The sequence below is a fragment of the Adiantum capillus-veneris genome, chromosome 24, assembly GCF_014529385.1.
Source record: "Adiantum capillus-veneris isolate H3 chromosome 24, ASM1452938v2, whole genome shotgun sequence".
Taxonomy (NCBI): Eukaryota; Viridiplantae; Streptophyta; class Polypodiopsida; order Polypodiales; family Pteridaceae; genus Adiantum; species Adiantum capillus-veneris.
Window position 1 is genome coordinate 41583775 of NC_140954.1, and position 17133 is coordinate 41600907.

A 17133-nucleotide genomic window follows, 5' to 3' on the forward strand; every position below is an offset into this window, starting at 1 on the left:
AGCTATCCCTCGTGGTCTGACGAGCGTCAACATCCGGCGTCGATGGGACTTCTTCAACTACGGTTTCACTCGCTTTCTCAGAGACCCCTCAGCAGACCATGATGCTGCCTGCTTCAAGGTCCATGCTCTCTTCCTTGCCGCTAGGGGGACAGAGGCCTTGGACTCGGCAGTTGGTTTCTCCTTCCCCCTTTGCCGCAGGGCCCAGACAGAGTGGACTCTCGACTCAGTGTTGGGATGGTTGCACACACAGGTCCTAGAGTTCTCTCACCACATGGGAGAACTAGGAGTTACAGACATGTTACAGACTTTGTGGCCATTGGCCAAGTTTGCGGTGACACCTCCAGGCTCAGCAGGATGTAGGCACATTGTGGTTTACTTCTTTGCTGATACACAGTGCTTGCCATGCTATGTATACATTCGTGAGGACTCCTGGACAAAGGAGGTTGCTTTACGTACGGCTCCCTCTGCTTGGGCTTGGGCTAGGCACTCGTTGCGGTCACGCCTATCTAGAGGACACTCGGATGCGGATTACTCCCCATCCAAGCCAGCCTCGAAGATAGCCCGTCTAGCTACTGCGGCAGCATCTGTTCTCTCTCGCTCCCCATGAGGATCGTCTCATGGAACGTGTAGGGACTAGGTGGGCCCCAGTTTCAGCGTCAGTGGGGCCGACTACGTCAGGAGCTTCAGCGTTGCCTTGTGGGAGGAGAGATTGATCTCCTTATGCTTCAAGAGCACCACTTGTGTGAGAGCGGCATTCGGCGATGTGGTCAGCTTTTGCGTGGACGATGACACTTTTTGGTCAGCTGCTTTTGGACCTGGAGGCATCAAGGGTGGGGTATGTATGACTATTGCGGACTCATTACAGCAGGCCATTGTGGGCAGAGGGATTATGGTGCCAGGCACGGCTCAATGGATTACTATGCAGGTTCAGGGTGGCCTTGTGGGTTTCCTGAACATCTATGCGCCCAATGTGGCGAGTGCTCGTGCAGAGTTTTGGTCACAGATTGTTGAGTCTCTGCCGCAGGCAGAACATTGGTGCATAGGAGGGGACTTCAACATGTTGGAGGACCCTTCTGACAGGATTGGTGGCAGCCATGCTATTGTGCATGGAGTTGAGTTGGCAGCTTGGGAGAGGTTTTGTATGACTGAGGGTCTCGGATGCGTGGCAGCACTCTGGTTTTGTGAGGCCCCCAAACAGTCTTGCCTTCTCTCGATCGGACCGCAGAGTGGGAGGAGTGAATCTATCGCGGATAGATCGCTTCTACACTAGTGACCACTTCAGTGACTTGGGAGGGTCAGTGGGCATCCTGGGAGGGACCTCCTCCTCGGACCATGCACCAGTGATCCTCACAGTGGCAGAGAGGCAGAGGAGTGGGAGCACGATGCTTCGCATCCCAAAGAGGGTCTTGTTGGACTCAGCACTCAGAGAGAGGGTTCTTTGGCTGGCAGAGTAGTAGTTGCCAACCAGGTGTTGTTGGCGACTATGTGGTACATCACTTCTTGCTGGATCTTCTCGAGTTCTTGTATCAGCCAGGTAGAGAGGCTGATCAGGAACTTCCTTTGGTCAGGACGTGACACTCAGATAGCCCGAGCCAACGTGGCTTGGCAGGTCATCACTCTTCCTTGTTCACACGGAGGGTTTGGGATCATTGATCCAGCACAGCAGAGCAGAGCTTTCTTGGGAAGTTCATCGTCAGAGGACTTCTTCCAGGTGAGGAGCTCTGGAAGGAGTTCTTGCTACAGCGGCTTCGTGCTAGGGTGCCTCAATCAGGAGGCTCTTGGCAACCTTCAACCAGATGGATCTTTATAGAGATGCGCAGAGTTGGTTTGAGCAGGAGACTGGAGGACCGCTTCGTTGTGAGTTTGCTTTGATCTCGGGAGCTCTTACGGTGTGGCCTAGAGCAGAGATAGTCAACGTGCACGGAAGAGCACCTACGGCAGCCCCTCGTCTGGAACCCCATGGTTAGCACTCAGAGAGGCCACTTGGTTGGTAGTCGGCCTCATGTTTCCTGGGGTCCCATGGTAGCAGGTCTAGCGCGCTCTCTAGGTGACTAGCTAGAGTTCACAGGTTTGTCAGAGGAGGTGCAGGGGCTCCAGCTACAGGGCATGAGAGGGGTGCAGGGCATGTGTGAGGACATCTCAGAGTCAGTTCCAGCTGAGTGACTTACGCCTCTCCAGCCAGTAGCACCCCGATGGATGGGAGCCTTCACACAACTGGAGGTTCTCATCTCAATCAGGGCCTGCTCAGAGACTGTCCCAGCCCTGTTCTTCGAGCTTTAGGGTGGGGGACGCCTACAGCGAGTTACAGTAGAGACCCCGCAGGTAGCACAGTGTTGTTTTCAGAGGATCCGAGTAGTGGGCATCTGTGGGAGGACTTGCGTCATAGACCCTGACCCAGCAGCTCTTGAGACTGGACACTGGGGGCTGTGGGCTTGGGAGTGTTATCCACTGGCACGAGTACAGTGGGATCCTGGTGAGTGGCTATGGAGGGACCCCTTCTCCTCTGCAGACCACCTAGGAGTCCCGTTCTTTCAATACATTGTTCAACTGGGACGTCACATACTAGCAGCACAGAGAGAGGCCCGCCCAGCTGCAGCACCTCATTAGCAGGAGGAGGGTCTCACAGTTGAGTTCTTGGCAGCCTTTTGGGAGAGGTTGTGGGACTCCAGACAGCCGAAGCGAGTCACCTTGTTTCAGTGGCTGGTCGCACACAGAGCTACAGCAGTAAGGAGTTGGCTAGTGCATAGTGGTCTCTCGGCCGCATGTGCAGCTTGTGACCATTTGGTGGAGAGTCAGCGTCACTGTCTTTGGGACTGTCCCTCGGCCCAGCACGTGTGGCTACGAGTTCTTCGGCTGATGCCTGCTCTCTCCACGGCTCGACAGTACACTTGGGGGGCAGCGGCTTGGTCCACCCTCACGGGCCCAGCACTTCAGTTTGAGCTATCTTCCACCAACAGGATGATAGTGATGCAGGAGGGGCAACCTACACGTCAGCCTGCCACAAAGCTTACTCCACAGGAGTGGTGCAGTGAGAGAGGAGTGTTGGGAGCTCATCAGTGGCCTGACACTCTGGTTCATCTGGCGGGCCCGCTGTTTCCGCATCTTTGAGGCTCGCCCTGTGCCACCAGCAGAGACTGTTCGTGACTTTTGGCTAGAGTTGATCCATACTCTCAGAGGACAGCTTGAGGGACTACAGGGCAGCTCCGACCACATGCGGGAGCGCCACGAGGCTTTCCTTCGACTCTGGCGTCCTGGGCCTTTCTACACCATAGTCCAAGGTGTACTCCGATGGCATTACCAACCACCTGTGTGGCTCTTCCCTCCCCCTATCTCTTGATTTAGCCCCATTGTACATATACTGGTTTTATCATTGGGAGCGTCTCCCACCATGGTTGTTATAGCCCTCTCTTGAAGAGGTGGTTGTAGCCCTATGGGCAGTTTCAGTAACTAATAGAAGGATCTTTTTCTCAAGAAAAAAATTTGGACAGAGATTACAGTAATAAAGATTTGGCAGAGGAGATCGACATGGCCCTTGTGGCAATGGCCACAGTGGCCTCGACGTCAGACTTCTAGTCAAATGACAGGTGTCACCGCTAGCTTCACCCAAAGAGAGGCTTGTGAGTGGCACAGAGGGGCAATGACTACTCCCTATAATAAATTTGGACCCTTCTATTGGAGTTCAAGTTATTGGTGTTTGGGCCCATAGGTCGGAGTTCAAGGCACATGCATTTGGCAAGGAACCAATCAGACGTCTAAAACACTATGGATGGGCACGCCAATTCATTGTTGTTGGTCAGATTATGGGCAAGATGTGTTCCAATAGTTCATTATCTTGGAGTTTTATATTTTGGACGTGATGTGTTCACAGCTCACGAATGGGGATTCTTGGACGTAGTATGGTCTACAGTTCAAAGTTTCTACAAAGACAACCGATGCTCAAGATGGCATTACTTTCAGGTACAAAGTTGAGGAGAGCAACACCGAGGTGTATCAAGTATCCCGGCCGGTGTTGGGGTGTCCATGGTAGCTTCTACATCGACTTGGTCTCACTATTGATGTCCACTATGAGTTGCAGAGAGGGTGTTAAAGTTTTGGCATCTCAAGTGAACTGCCCAATGTGATCCCATTATTTAGTTTGGCTTTTAGGTATTTAATTTACTTATTTGTCAAAGTCTTGGGTAGGGCAATTTCCTGGGATTGCTATATAAGCAACCCCTTGCCTCCATTGTATACACATTCAGTTATTCATTGCCAAGGTTGATTGGTTCAGGACTCTCTCTCTCTCTCTCTCTCTCTCTCTCTCTCTCTCTCTCTCTCTCTCTCTCTCTCTCTCTCTCTCTCTCTCTCTCTCTCTCTGTGTGTGTGTGTGTGTGTGTGTGTGTGTGTGTGTGTGTCACACTCCCCTTGGTATCTACGCTTCCGCATCATCGACTTTGACACTTACAACATATCAAAGCACTCCTACAACATAGAAAATCTCAGAATTGATTATCATAATTTGGATAGTGATGCCAAAGAAGATCAAAAGGGTGACTCCAATATTAAAGTTGATATGGAAAGAAAGCTAGTGATGACTTTTTCAATGATTTGCTTCGAGCACTCGGTACATAAAAAACACGAGAGTATAAAAACAGTTTGCCCTATTAAGTGTCATAGCTTTGTTCAAGGTTTCTCTTCGTCAAGACAATTATATATTTTCTATCAAAAGACTTGTTTTAGGATGTCGGTTTTCAGTTATTTCCATGTTAAATAAATTGTACGGGTTATAGACACTACCACATACAAAGTGGTAAGACCTCCCGAAATTCATATGTTCTCAGCCTATTGTCCCTCTCATGAGGTTATTGGGTACATCTTAAACCCAAGGTTTTGAAGTAAACCAAAAACTCCGCATGTCGGTAGCTATTTTGACCTACACCCTATTTGTTCCGAGGGGGTTTCACTATCATAGCACCAGGTTATGGGTGTACCAAAACCCTTGGTTGTGAGAGAACCTAAAGCTCATGGTTGACGACTACACCAAAAACTCAAGCTATCATGAGAGTGGTTTGTCTAGTTCGGGCTTGAGCAGGGGATTGTTAGGTTTTCAAGCCCTCTACCCGTGGGAACAAACTCTATAGCATGCAGGCGAGGGCAGTTTACTGGAGTTTTTGCATGGCAACTCCTCTTTTATATATGTAAGGTTTTTCAAGTCAATTAACACACAAGCGTGTCTTTTGCTATCGTGTCGACTCCTGCTCTCTCTCTCTCTCTCTCTCTCTCTCTCTCTCTCTCTCTCTCTCTCTCTCTCTCTCTCTCTCGCTCTCTCTCTCTCTCTCTCTATATATATATATATATATATATATATATATATATATATATATATATATATATACTATGCACGCTCCTTCCTGTCGCCATGGCTCCACGCTATCACCCGCCATAGCCATGCACCCCTTTCAAGGGTCAGCGTGACGCTTTCATTAGATTGTGATGGCCAGAACCATTCTTCATAGTGGGCATTGCCTCAATTGGATGTGCAGGCCCCTTGGTTGGTTTTTCCCCTCCCACTATTTGTTGTAGCCATTGTATATGTTGTGTCTAAGAGAGTTCCCCCTCTTTATACAGTTTTCCCTCATGCTAGGGATTTTGTACTAACGGATCTTTCCTGTGAGAAAAAAAAGTGCTCATGCCTTGCCATCACGGCCTTTGATAATGAAAGAGTCACCACCATCAATAATTCCAATGGGTATTACAGCCTTCGACCTTTCTTGATATGTTCACCTTGAATTAATACTATCTAAGCCTTTCAGCCTCGGTTTCAATGTTCCTTCTTTTTTTTAGTGCCTGCCATAGGATGTTTATATGTCCATTCTCTTATCACTGCTATAACCTCAGACACACAATGCCCTTATTACTGCAAATTGAATGTAAATTCTTTCAGAGGATAACATTTCAATGTAGCAGTACGCTTGTTCCAATGTAAAAAATTTACCTTTAGAAGATGGCTCCAACTTCTGACCTGATAAAGGCTTGTGGCGAGCAATCCAAGCTTTGAGAGGCCTAAACAAATACATTAAAAAATTATACATCTCTGGACTGAATGAACCCCTTTGAAAAAGCTTCACCAAAGTACACATATTCTCACCCTACAAAGGGTGTAACCATGTAATACTTCATGCCATTTGCACCACGTGAATAAGAGGGTTCATTGCCACCCATAGGAAGCCCATCAATCCTATGCCAAAAAATGTCCTGCAAGCTCCAAAAAAAGCCACTAGATGATCGTTTATATTTACCAGTAAATATAAAAGCAACAAAACCAAGTACTTTTGGAGGGACATACTACAAAAAGCTAGAACATAAGGCTGAAGGTATTAGGAAAAAAAAAGCAGCATTAATTGATTGAATCGAAACGAATGCTTTCAGAACAGAGGCTTGCATAGACATAAGATTTTCCTGACAAAGGATGCTTCCATTAGGATACTGTTAAAATTAAATAACTGTTCCGAGAATTATGGTTTAGCTTCACTAATTAAACTGAAAAAGCACTTACTAACAGCAGCAATTTTATTAAAAAAAACAAAAGATTTCAAACAACACAGCAGTAGATGCAGTTGAAGCTATGCTTCCTGTGAGTAACATGGTTCAGCTAGCCTGATGAAACCCGAAACCCACTTGTTGATAACAACAGCCATTCTAGAAAAATAAACTTTTCAGAAAAATTGACAGTACATGTAGAAATGAGCTTCTTCAATGATCCAATGCAACAAGGCAGAATTAACTTACACTGATTTCATTTTTGGTCCGTGGAGCAAACAAAGTGCTCTCACTAACACCTCCAACGATGAAGAGACGTATTCTTTGCTCGCCTATTACCACCTCTAAATCATCCTCAACTTTTAAAAGTTCCGAAACATCAAATCCTGTCTCTTCCCAAACCTACAGAAGAGTGCCAAAACAGGAAACTTTGACATAGTGCAAAACAAAAGTTATAGCTACTACAGAAACTCAGTATTAAACAGATTGGTAGCTGATAAAGGAAGCGGCCTTAACTCTCAAGAATGTGAACAACCATATTCAAATAAGGTTTTTTATTCATCAAGCATGCCCATGAAAATTCTGAGTCTAGCCCTAGCCAGTAAACTGGTGAAAGATGGTAATTACGACATCTATGGTTAAGTTCACCTGTAATATGGACACGTACTAGTCCTTGCGCACAAGAAATAATGTCAGATTGTACAATGGAAAGGGGAAAAGAAAGGGGGGAGAGAAATGAAATATGTAATAACGTCTACAAAAAGCCTAAAAGACCAAAAGAGGTTACATCATCACGATCATATGATCCATATCCCGACATGAAAAAGAACAAACAACCTACATAACATTCACATCACATGAAATCTCTCATAGGCCTATGCCTCATGGCCTCAATCTCCTCCACTATGAAGAACATGGTAGGAGCCACTCTATGCCTCTCAATGATGGCCTTAATACAACGATGAAACATATGGCATCGATGTAATCTACCGGTCGTCTAATCTGTGTAGCTCTATCTATAAGAGTCTCCTCTATGGTCTAAAGATTCCTCTGGATCTGCCACGGATGACCCCCTCTAGAGAAATCAATGACCTGCCTCTGTGTCAATACTCTGACTGGAGCTAAAGTCTGAAGTAATGTCTTTGTATCTCCGGTAGAAAAAGCCCAAGACACCTCTGATTGATGTAGTCCATCACTCTCGCAAGAGGGCGGAAACCCTCTCTCAAACAGTGGAAGCGGCCTCGTACCTTGTAATGCACTGGGCATCTACATATGTAATGCTCCTCTGTCTCTGGCACTAGGTGGCATATCCTTTGATCTGAAGGAACTGATGTATATCTACCAATCTCTATCTGGAGCTGGTGTGAGGATGTACATAGCTGACCTGTCACACATTGAACCCCATCTCAAAGATGCTCATTCATGTAGCTCGGCCATATGATGAAGCCATACTCAGTGGCATGCAAAAAATGGTCTCTGTAGAAAGCCAATTTCTGAATCCAAGATAACCCAAATTCACCCTTAAAGGAAAGTGCAAGGTATAGGCCCATGGTAGTCCCCACAAGACAATATAACAATCAGCTCCATCATGCACAGTATTGATCAAATACCACAACATCCCCACTAACATCGTCAGCGCCCAATAGTGGGTGTAGAACTAGGTACTAAAATATGCTCCCAAACACAACACACAACACATGCACACACACATGAGCATACATCAACACAAAGTTCAGCGTAGTTTCTGTCATGACTCCGGAGATCAAGGGCAACCTCAGCCATAATGAGGCCTAGCACTAAAAGAAACATTAGATCGGAAAATTTATCACAAAAATGAGGTAGTTGATCTACACACCACAAAAGATACAAAGAATTAGCACAATCGTCGTAACTCAGACAAAAACTTCACAATGTGAGTCTACATGTCCGCTATACAACTAAAGAATACACCTAGATGAATCCAGGATAAACCCAGATTCACCCCTAAAGGAAAGTGCAAGGTATAGACCCATGGTAGTCGCCCACAAAACAATATAACCATCTCTCGCCATGTTAGTGAAAGTGATGGTGCATCCAATGAGTATTGAAAAGGTAGTAGTTTATTCATAGTAAAGCCATGCACTGAAGCCAAGCTAACACCTGTACATACCAACATGAGGAGTCTCCTCCCATAGCAAGGTATCGTGGATGACTCTAGTGCTAGTATAGCATATCGATTATGTAGAAGCTCCCATAAGCGATGTGTATTTGATACTAAATTACTAATCTCATAAGTGCCTTGACCACAATCGGAGTGGTTTCCAACTCTATTTTGACAATCTCATGTGGAACTGTGACCTCACATCTCATCAACCTAGATATCGTAGTCACTAGAGGTCTCTCCATTGCCAGCGTCACCGTGAAACGCGTTTCAGCAAGCCTGAAACTAGAACGGCCGAGACGTTTCACCTTGCTAGTGAATATCTGAACTCAAACGGCTGAAACTTGGCCATTAAAAAATTATTCATTTATTGGTATGTTACTTCAAGGTTGACATAACATGTGTCTTTTGTTTGCTACAAGCAACACTATCATCCACATTGATACCGCTTAATGATTATTCTTAGATGAACTTCTTGGTGCTTTCTCTTCTTCTTCTTCTTCTTCTTCTTCTTCTTCTTCTTCTTCCTCCTCCTCCTCCTCCTCCTCCTCCTCCTCCTCCTCCTCCTCCTCCTCCTCCTCCTCCTCCTCTCCTCCTCCTCCTCTCTCTCCTCCTCTCTCTCTCTCTCTCTCTCTCTCTCTCTCTCTCTCTCTCTCTCTCTCTCTCTCTCTCTCTCTCTCTCTCTCTCTCTCTCTCTCTCTCTCTCTCTCTCTCTCTCTCTCTCTCTCTCTCTCTCTCTCTCTCTCTCTCTCTCTCTCTCTCTCTCTCTCTCTCTCTCTCTCTCTCTCTCTCTCTCTCTCTCTCTCTCTCTCTCTCTCGGGTCATGAGTTATGAGGACCAAAGATGTCTTGGGCTATATCTACTTGAGTTACACAGATATAGAGACACTTTACTGCGGAGAGATAGAGAGAGACAGTCCCAAAGACAAATTACAAGTTTCTTTTCACTAGATATGGGACAGCTAGAGGAACAACCATGACTGGAGAGCTCGGCCCACTCTCATTCAACCACTACTGACACTCTCATCAACCGAGCACTAGAGCTACGGAGATCCAGACGGCCACGATTGAGGAGAGGGGCTACACAGCATCGACGGAGACTACAGCAGAGGATTCGAGCCATACTCTCTTGACATCCAAAGTGCGGATGAGGATGGATTCTAGTAGTAGTATCTTTGTTCTAGTTCTTTCTTTTGTACCCAGACCTGGTATTAGATTCACCATTTTGTAACACATTGGGTCTCATAGGTCATTTTGGCCTTTGGAAGCGTTAATATAACATTTCATTTCATCTCTCATCTCTCTCGGGTTGTTTTTGCTAGAGCTGCGCAGACACAGGGAAAGTCTCTTGAGGAGACCAGGTAGTGGGAGACATTCACAAAGGGAGATTACTGACTTCTTTAGCACGGACTCAGCAGCCCAATGAGCATGCTTCACAACAAACTTGAAAGCCCACTGCTACCTAAGGTATATTAGTGGACAGAGCCATTGAGCTCGTGAGAGCTAGACGCCCAAGTCGATGGGGGCGACCACAACATCGACGGAGGCTCCATCAGAGAATCAAGACTATTCTAGCACGACATGGGAGATGCCCAGTACGACTATTTACAGAGGCGGACATTGACAAAGCTCTTCAACGATCGATGCAATACTTACTCGAACAACACCCGATGCCGGGCATCCTCGGGCATGGATGATGATGATTTTCAGACTAACGATTTTAGTATTTTCGTTTACTTCATTTTATTTTTGTACCCTGACATTGGATTAGATCCACAAGGATTGTATCCGTTTGGTCTCAAAGTTCATTTTGGCCTTTTGAAGACGTTTAACATAACATTTCATTTCATCTCTCTCTCTCTCTCTCTCTCTCTCTCTCTCTCTCTCTCTCTCTCTCTCTCTCTCTCTCTCTCTCTCTCTCTCTCGTGTGGAAAAGGAAACTGTATTCGATGTACATAAGAGACCTCTAGAGGTGCACAATGACCTATCTCCCAAAGGAAGTACAAAAGTGGGCTAACAAAGTATGAGCTATATATACATCAAGCTGGTTTGTATGTTGAGTGTAAAAGGAACCACTGTGGGGGTGCATAATGCCATATGATGTGGCCATGATCACGACGGCTCCTGACGCAATCCGCCCCGCTGTCGCTGAAACTGGGGCCCACCTAGTCCCTGCACGTTCCATGCGCAGCAGCAAGACGGGCAATCTTCGAGGCTGGCTTGGATGGGGAGTAATCCGCATCCGAGCATCCTCTAGATAGGCGTGACTGCAGTGAGTGTCTAGCCCAAGCCCAAACCCAAGCAGAGCGAGCCGTGCGTAAAGCAACCTCCTCTGTCCAGAAGTCCTCATGAATGTATACATAGCAAGGCAAACACTGCGTATCAGCAAAGAAGTACTACACAATGTGCCTACATCCTGCTGAGTCTGGGGGTGTCACCGCAAACTTGGCCAATGGCCACAAAGTCTGCAGCATATCTGTAACTCCAAGTTCTCCCATGTGGTGAGAGAACTCTAGGACCTGTGTATGCAACCATCCCACCACTGAGTCGAGGGACCACTCTGTCTCGGCCCTACCACAGAGGGGGAAGGAGAAACCAACTGTTGAGTCCAAGGCCTCTGTCCCCCTAGCGGCAAGGAACAAAGTATGGACCGTGAAGCAGGCTGCCTCATGGTCTGCCTGCGGAATCGCCGAGAAAACGAGTGAACCCGTAGTCGAAGAAGTCCCAGCGGCGTCGGATGTCAATGCTCGTCAGACCACGAGGGATAGCTACAAGGGAAGATATCTGAATCTGCAAAGGGGGCCGTAAGAAGGGCTGACCCTCTCTCGCTAGGGCGACTCATGGCAAAGGCGCTGCCAAGAGATCTCCTAGCCGCCGGAGAGGGACCTGTCTCCTGAGTCGACTGTGAAACTGGAGCAGGAGGGGGGGGAGAAGGAGCTGGGGGGAGCGGAGGAGAAGAGGGACAGGATGGGGCGACAGAGGTAGAGGGACGAGGTGGAGAGGCGACGGGAGCAGAAGACGGGGGGGAGGATGAGGAAGAGGGGGGGAACTCTGGGGGGGGAGCGGCTGTCGAGGGTGAAGCGGGGGTGGCGGCTGGCGCAGGGATCTCCTCCTGCTCAAGAGGACCAAAGCGGTTCCCCGTGGGAACCCACTGCTGCTGAGTAGGCACATGAGGGCCACTCTGAGTGCCAAGCTGATGTTGTGGCCCCTGGCGTCGTCGGCCACGGGCCTGCTGCCACCCCTCCTCCGCTAGAGCCCCAAGCTCGGAGGGTGGCTCTGCATGTGTGCGCTGTGCCGTTGACTGTGGTTGCAGGCCAACCCTGGCAAGTTGGGGCTGAGGCTGTGGTGCAGGTCGCGGCCTCCTCCGTGGACAGGCCTTCGCTAGATGGCCCATCTGTCAGCAAATGAAGCACGGTTCGGGAGGCTCGAGTACTCCACACTATGTCTAAACCAACCCCCACTCACCCGCGGCAGAAGGATAACCTTCGGAAGCATGTGGGTATCTCTGACCAAAACTCGAACTGAGGGGATGCCTGCCGCCTTGGCAGCTACTGATGATGTCGTACGAGGTGTCTCTAGGACAGTCCCAATGGCGGAGCCGATCCATGAAAGAAGTGGTAAGTACTCCCTCCGTAAACCCGGAAAGCAGACTGAGATAAGGATGTCTGCCTCCTCTACTAGAACATCCGAAGCCAAGTCAAAACCATGTCGCCACTGTCGAAAGTGGGCACGTGATGCTCGGATGGCCAGTGGACTTATAGCTATGACCTTGGACGCCATCTCGGAGGTCTCAAACTTGATTTGATAGTAACCCCGTCCGAGAATCTGGACATCCAAGATCTTGCCCACCTCTGCGAGAAGGCAAGCCTGGAGAAGGTCTCGCAGCTCTCCTCTGCTAGGTCGGGTGTCGAGAATCTTACAGATGACCGAAGTCGCCTGCAATCGCTCTGCCTCTGCGGCAAGGCTCGCTTGCTCTGTCGGCGAGAGAGCAAGTCGAATGGTGGGCTCAGCGGGGTCGGGCAAGGGGGCTTCTAGCGAGTCCCTCTGTGGCGAAGCTGGAGCCTCCATTTGTGTCTATTACTGTGTCGTAGGAAGATGTCAACGGGAGGATGCTGCAATCCGGCGCAAAAGGCACCGCCCCAAGAATTGAAACAAAGCTGAATGGGCCGAATAGCAGGGCTATCGGGGTAAAACCCAGACGGGCGGGCAGACGGGCCCCGGGGGGGGGGGGCTAGGGCAAGTGGGAGCGCTGGCGGCAACAGGAGGGGGTGATGGGGGCGGCAGTGGTAGGTAGGCAGTGCGGGGCAGGCAGCGGGCGGGTGGGCAGGCAGGGGGGGCCAAAGGCGGGCAGGCAGCACGGGGGCAAGCAGCGCTGTCAGGCAGGCAACGAGGCCGTTAGGGCAGCAGGGGGGGAGGCAGCGGGCAGCGCTGGGGGGGGGGGGGGGAGCGAAGGCATGCAAAGGGAGCAGGAGCAGCAGTAGCGAGCCAGCGGGCTGTTTTGTACTCATAAATATAGGATCTACTGTATGACTTTATGAATATTGAAAATGAAAATTCCCGAACTTGAACCTTATTGATGTGTACTCTCTCATGTGATTTTGTTCGCGTCCAGGATTGAAAGACGAAGTGACTTCAGCATTTCGGTCTTGAGAATCTATAGACATGATCACAATAAGAATTAGCTAATCCGACGTCAGTGAGGTCTGGGATGGATGAGATTGCTAAATACCTTACCAGGAATCATGGTCTTAGATCTGGAATCAATTTCTATGTGATTGATATGAAGTGAATGTGCACTGACTGAGTCGTCTTTGTGCAAGAGCTAGATTTATGTTGGTCTAGTGCATCGGTACTTAGAGTCATTGTCTACTAAACTGGTTTATGGCCTCTCTCTATTTTGCAAGCGTAATCAAGGGCGATTACAACTCTTTCAAAAGGAAAGTATGTCACAAATTGATCATGTGGCATAACCATGAATGTCCCCAACTTATAGGGCACCTGCCAACAATGCCCTAGGGACACTAGAGTATAAAAAAAAAAGAACATCAACGACTAGCAGTGCAAAAATTTTTGCAATTCGCGTTGATGGTGCTGACGTGGTTGGTCGTACGGATTTACGCAAAACGCGTTGCTGTGGTGACATGGTAGGTTGTATGGATTTCCGCTTGTGCGTTGGTTGCTTTTGGAGAGCCTAGTGCTTCCGAGTTAAAAGCTTTTCATGTACTACTTTTCACCAGGCCAAGGGCCTTTAAATAAGCCCCTTGGGTTCTCTTTGGCTCACTTTGTGCTAACGAGCCGGTGAGCACAGGCGACCCAACAGCAACTGTACTTTTCTCAAGTATTAATACAAAAAGAAATACCGAAAGGGGCGCCAATCTTTGGGGCCAATCTCTCAGGGCACGAAACTACGTCGGGCCGTGTTGACTCAACTGAACTATGATTTAAGTGTGGAGTGTTTAAAGCGATTCTCTCTCGTGTGTCGTGCCAGATTCCAGACTTGGGGTGTCCAAGTTTGTTACAGCCCTTCGCACCTTGGAGTAATCTGTGAACAAACCTCTAGAGAAGGCGACGTCAAACTGTTGTACAAACTCAAGGGCTCGATGGGTAACCTGGTAGCCTAAAAACGTCTCAAACCTGACGGCCTGACTCCCTTCCTTGAACACCTTGGTCTTCTTGCTCATCTGGTCACTGTCAAAAAAGGACGAGCTCTCCTCCTTTGAACTACTAGATGGCCTTCTATGCCGTCTAGACTCTCTCAAAAATCTGCTTTTCTTGCTTTTTCTCCGCTTCATAAATCTTGTCTTCGATGCTCAGAAATGGTGGGACCTTCTTAGCACCCTCGACTACCTCAAATGGCACCTTCCCCGTCGATGAATGAACTGTGTTGTTCTAGGAAAACTCCACCAAGGGCAAATATTTTTCCCATTGAGTCTTTTGATCCGAAATATAGACTTCAACAAATCCAAAACCACTGAAATGGCTCTCAAATTTCCCATCTGTCTGTGGGTGGAACGAGTACAAGAACTACAACCGTGTGTCAATGTTCTCCCACATTTCCCTCCAAAACAAACTAGTAAACGGGGGATCTCTATCTGAAGCAATGGACTTAGGCATGCCATGTAATCGAAAAATTTGTGAGAGAGAGTTTCGCCAAATGATCGGGCTTAGCTGTCTTCTTTACCAGAATAAAGTGGGCTTGCTTGTTAAATCTGTCTGACTGTCCAAATCCCATCATGCCCACTTTGGGTCTTGGGAAGATTAAAAAATGAAATCCATAGCAATGCTTTGCCAAGGGTGGGAGGGTATGGGTAAAGGTTGTAGAAGTCCTCGTGCCTTATGCTTGTCAAACTTGAAATTTTGGCATACTAAGCAATTGCAAACAAACTCGTCCACGTCCTTTTTGAGCCTTGGCCAGTTAAAGTAACACTCAACACCCTTCAAGGTGGTATCTATGCTGCGGTGGCCCGAAAAAGGTGGAGGACAATGGCACTCTATCAAAACCTTTTCCCTCAAAGGCTGTGTGACACACAACATCGTTTTCCGCAACAAATAGCCGTTTTGTATGGAATAGCCTGCAACTAGCTCCCAACACTGTATGCGGTGAAAGATATCTGCAAAATCAAGATCGGTGTCGTACTGATCAATTATACCTTGAAGCTTCGATGATGTATCTCGATAATAGCCAGAACCAAGGTCTTTCTAGACACGCATCTGCCACTAAATTCTTTTGTACTTGAACTTGGACTATCTGGAAATGAAACAGTGACAAGATGTTAGCCCACCACATCTACTTTTCCGGAAACTGCTTCTACGACAAGAAGTAGCGTAAACTCTGATGGTCTCTGAAGTCAGTAAAGTCAGCTCTGAGTAGATAGTTTCGCCACTGCATAAGAGCATGGATAATTACCAAAAGCTCTTTCTCATAAATCTGTGCAACCCATTTAGGAAGTGAAAACATCCTGCTCTCATAAGCTATGACATGGCCTTCTTGTATCAAGACTGCTCCCAGATTGCGACCACAAGCATCAAAGTAAACTTCGAATGGCTTTTGAAAGTCTGGCAAGGCCAACACTGATCCCGTAGTCAACTTTTCCTTGAGAGTCTAAACAACAATCTCTGTCGGGCCCCAAGTAAAAGGAACCTCTTTCTGAGTCAATACAAGAAAGCTTCAAACCTCATGAACATTCTTCAAATCAAGCCAATCACAAATAGTCTCAATTTTGGCCCAGATCCATCTTTACCCCTTCTGTTGAGACGATGTGTTCCAAGAAATTTATCTCGGACAAGAAGAAACTCGCTCTTTCGCATTTATCACACTTTTATGCTTCCGCACTGCCTGGGAAACCTACAACAAGTGGTGTCTGTGTTCTGCTTCATTCTTAAAGAAGACGATAATGTCGTCAAAGAAAGTGCCCACAAACAATCGGTACTCTCTGAAAATCCTATCCATCATGCAGTTGAATGTAGCCGGAGCATTTGTATGGCCAAATGGCATCACCAAATATTCATACAGACTCAAAAGTCATTATGAAATCTGTCTTGTAGACGTCTGTAGGAGCAATTTGGATCTAATGATAGCCACTCTTCGGATCAATTTGGCTAAAGCAAGTAGAACCCTTAAGTCTGTCAAGTTTATCATCGATCCTCGGAATGGGGAATCTGTTTTGGTTCATTATTTCTTCATTTTGGGCTTGGCTAACTCTGTAAGGTGGCCAGTTTGGTGATGTACTACCAAGAATCAAATCACTCGTGGAGGCAACTCGCCTGTAAGCCCTCAGAGAAACAATCAGCCTGAGCTTGCAAAAAATCTTCTTTTTTTTTTCGAGGTCTGATATATTCGACCTTTAATCATCATTCGGTTCTTTCAAGAAAATCAAATAAACAAACAAAAAACTGGATTTCATCAAGTGGGACTAGCTCACCTTTCAGTTTTACATCAAATACAATCTCTTTGCCCTTTTCATTCTTCAAGATGTCCTTCCTTGCCTTATAATCGACCATGGCGCTGTTCTTGGGGAACCAAGGAATTCCTCGGAAGACGTCACACCCTTCCAAAGGCATGATGTAAAAGTCATCGTGCCCTAAATACCCCCGACAATGCAAAAGTGGTTTGCCAATGACAGGTGTAGTGGCAACATCCTGTCCGGGTGCCTCTAGAACAGACTCGGCCGATGGCTCCATTTCCCTGGACGTAATTCCAAGTCAAGCCGCCAATTCGGTTGAAATGAAGTTGGCCTTAGCTTCTCCATCAAAGAAGATAAGGGCTTCCCGGTATGGCACTTTGCCCCATGCTTTGCAAAGTTCAGTACTTTCGTTCAACTGGTTAGCAAGCTTCTTGAAAAGAACATTTTTGGACATAGACTTACGATTTTGGAGGTGTCAATCAAGATAATCATAAGACTCCGTATTTGTGATACTCTTGTCTATGATGTACCTTGTTAAAGTAGAGTATGAAACTACTCCAAACAAACCCTT

General features: G+C 47.4%; 1 protein-coding gene across 2 annotated transcripts in view; it reads right to left on the bottom strand.

Moving 5' to 3' along the window:
* The window catches only part of LOC147426264 (mRNA-decapping enzyme subunit 2-like), an 87556-nt gene that overhangs the window by 53411 nt on the left and 17012 nt on the right, over positions 1-17133 (bottom strand). For both annotated transcript variants that reach the window (XM_086498901.1, XM_086498900.1), the window contains exons 5-7: positions 6769-6921; positions 6128-6234; positions 5975-6042 (exon numbers count right to left, since the gene is read on the bottom strand). In XM_086498901.1, coding sequence (XP_086355027.1) covers positions 5975-6042; positions 6128-6234; positions 6769-6921 — 328 coding nt within the window. The remainder of the gene's footprint in view (positions 1-5974; positions 6043-6127; positions 6235-6768; positions 6922-17133) is intronic.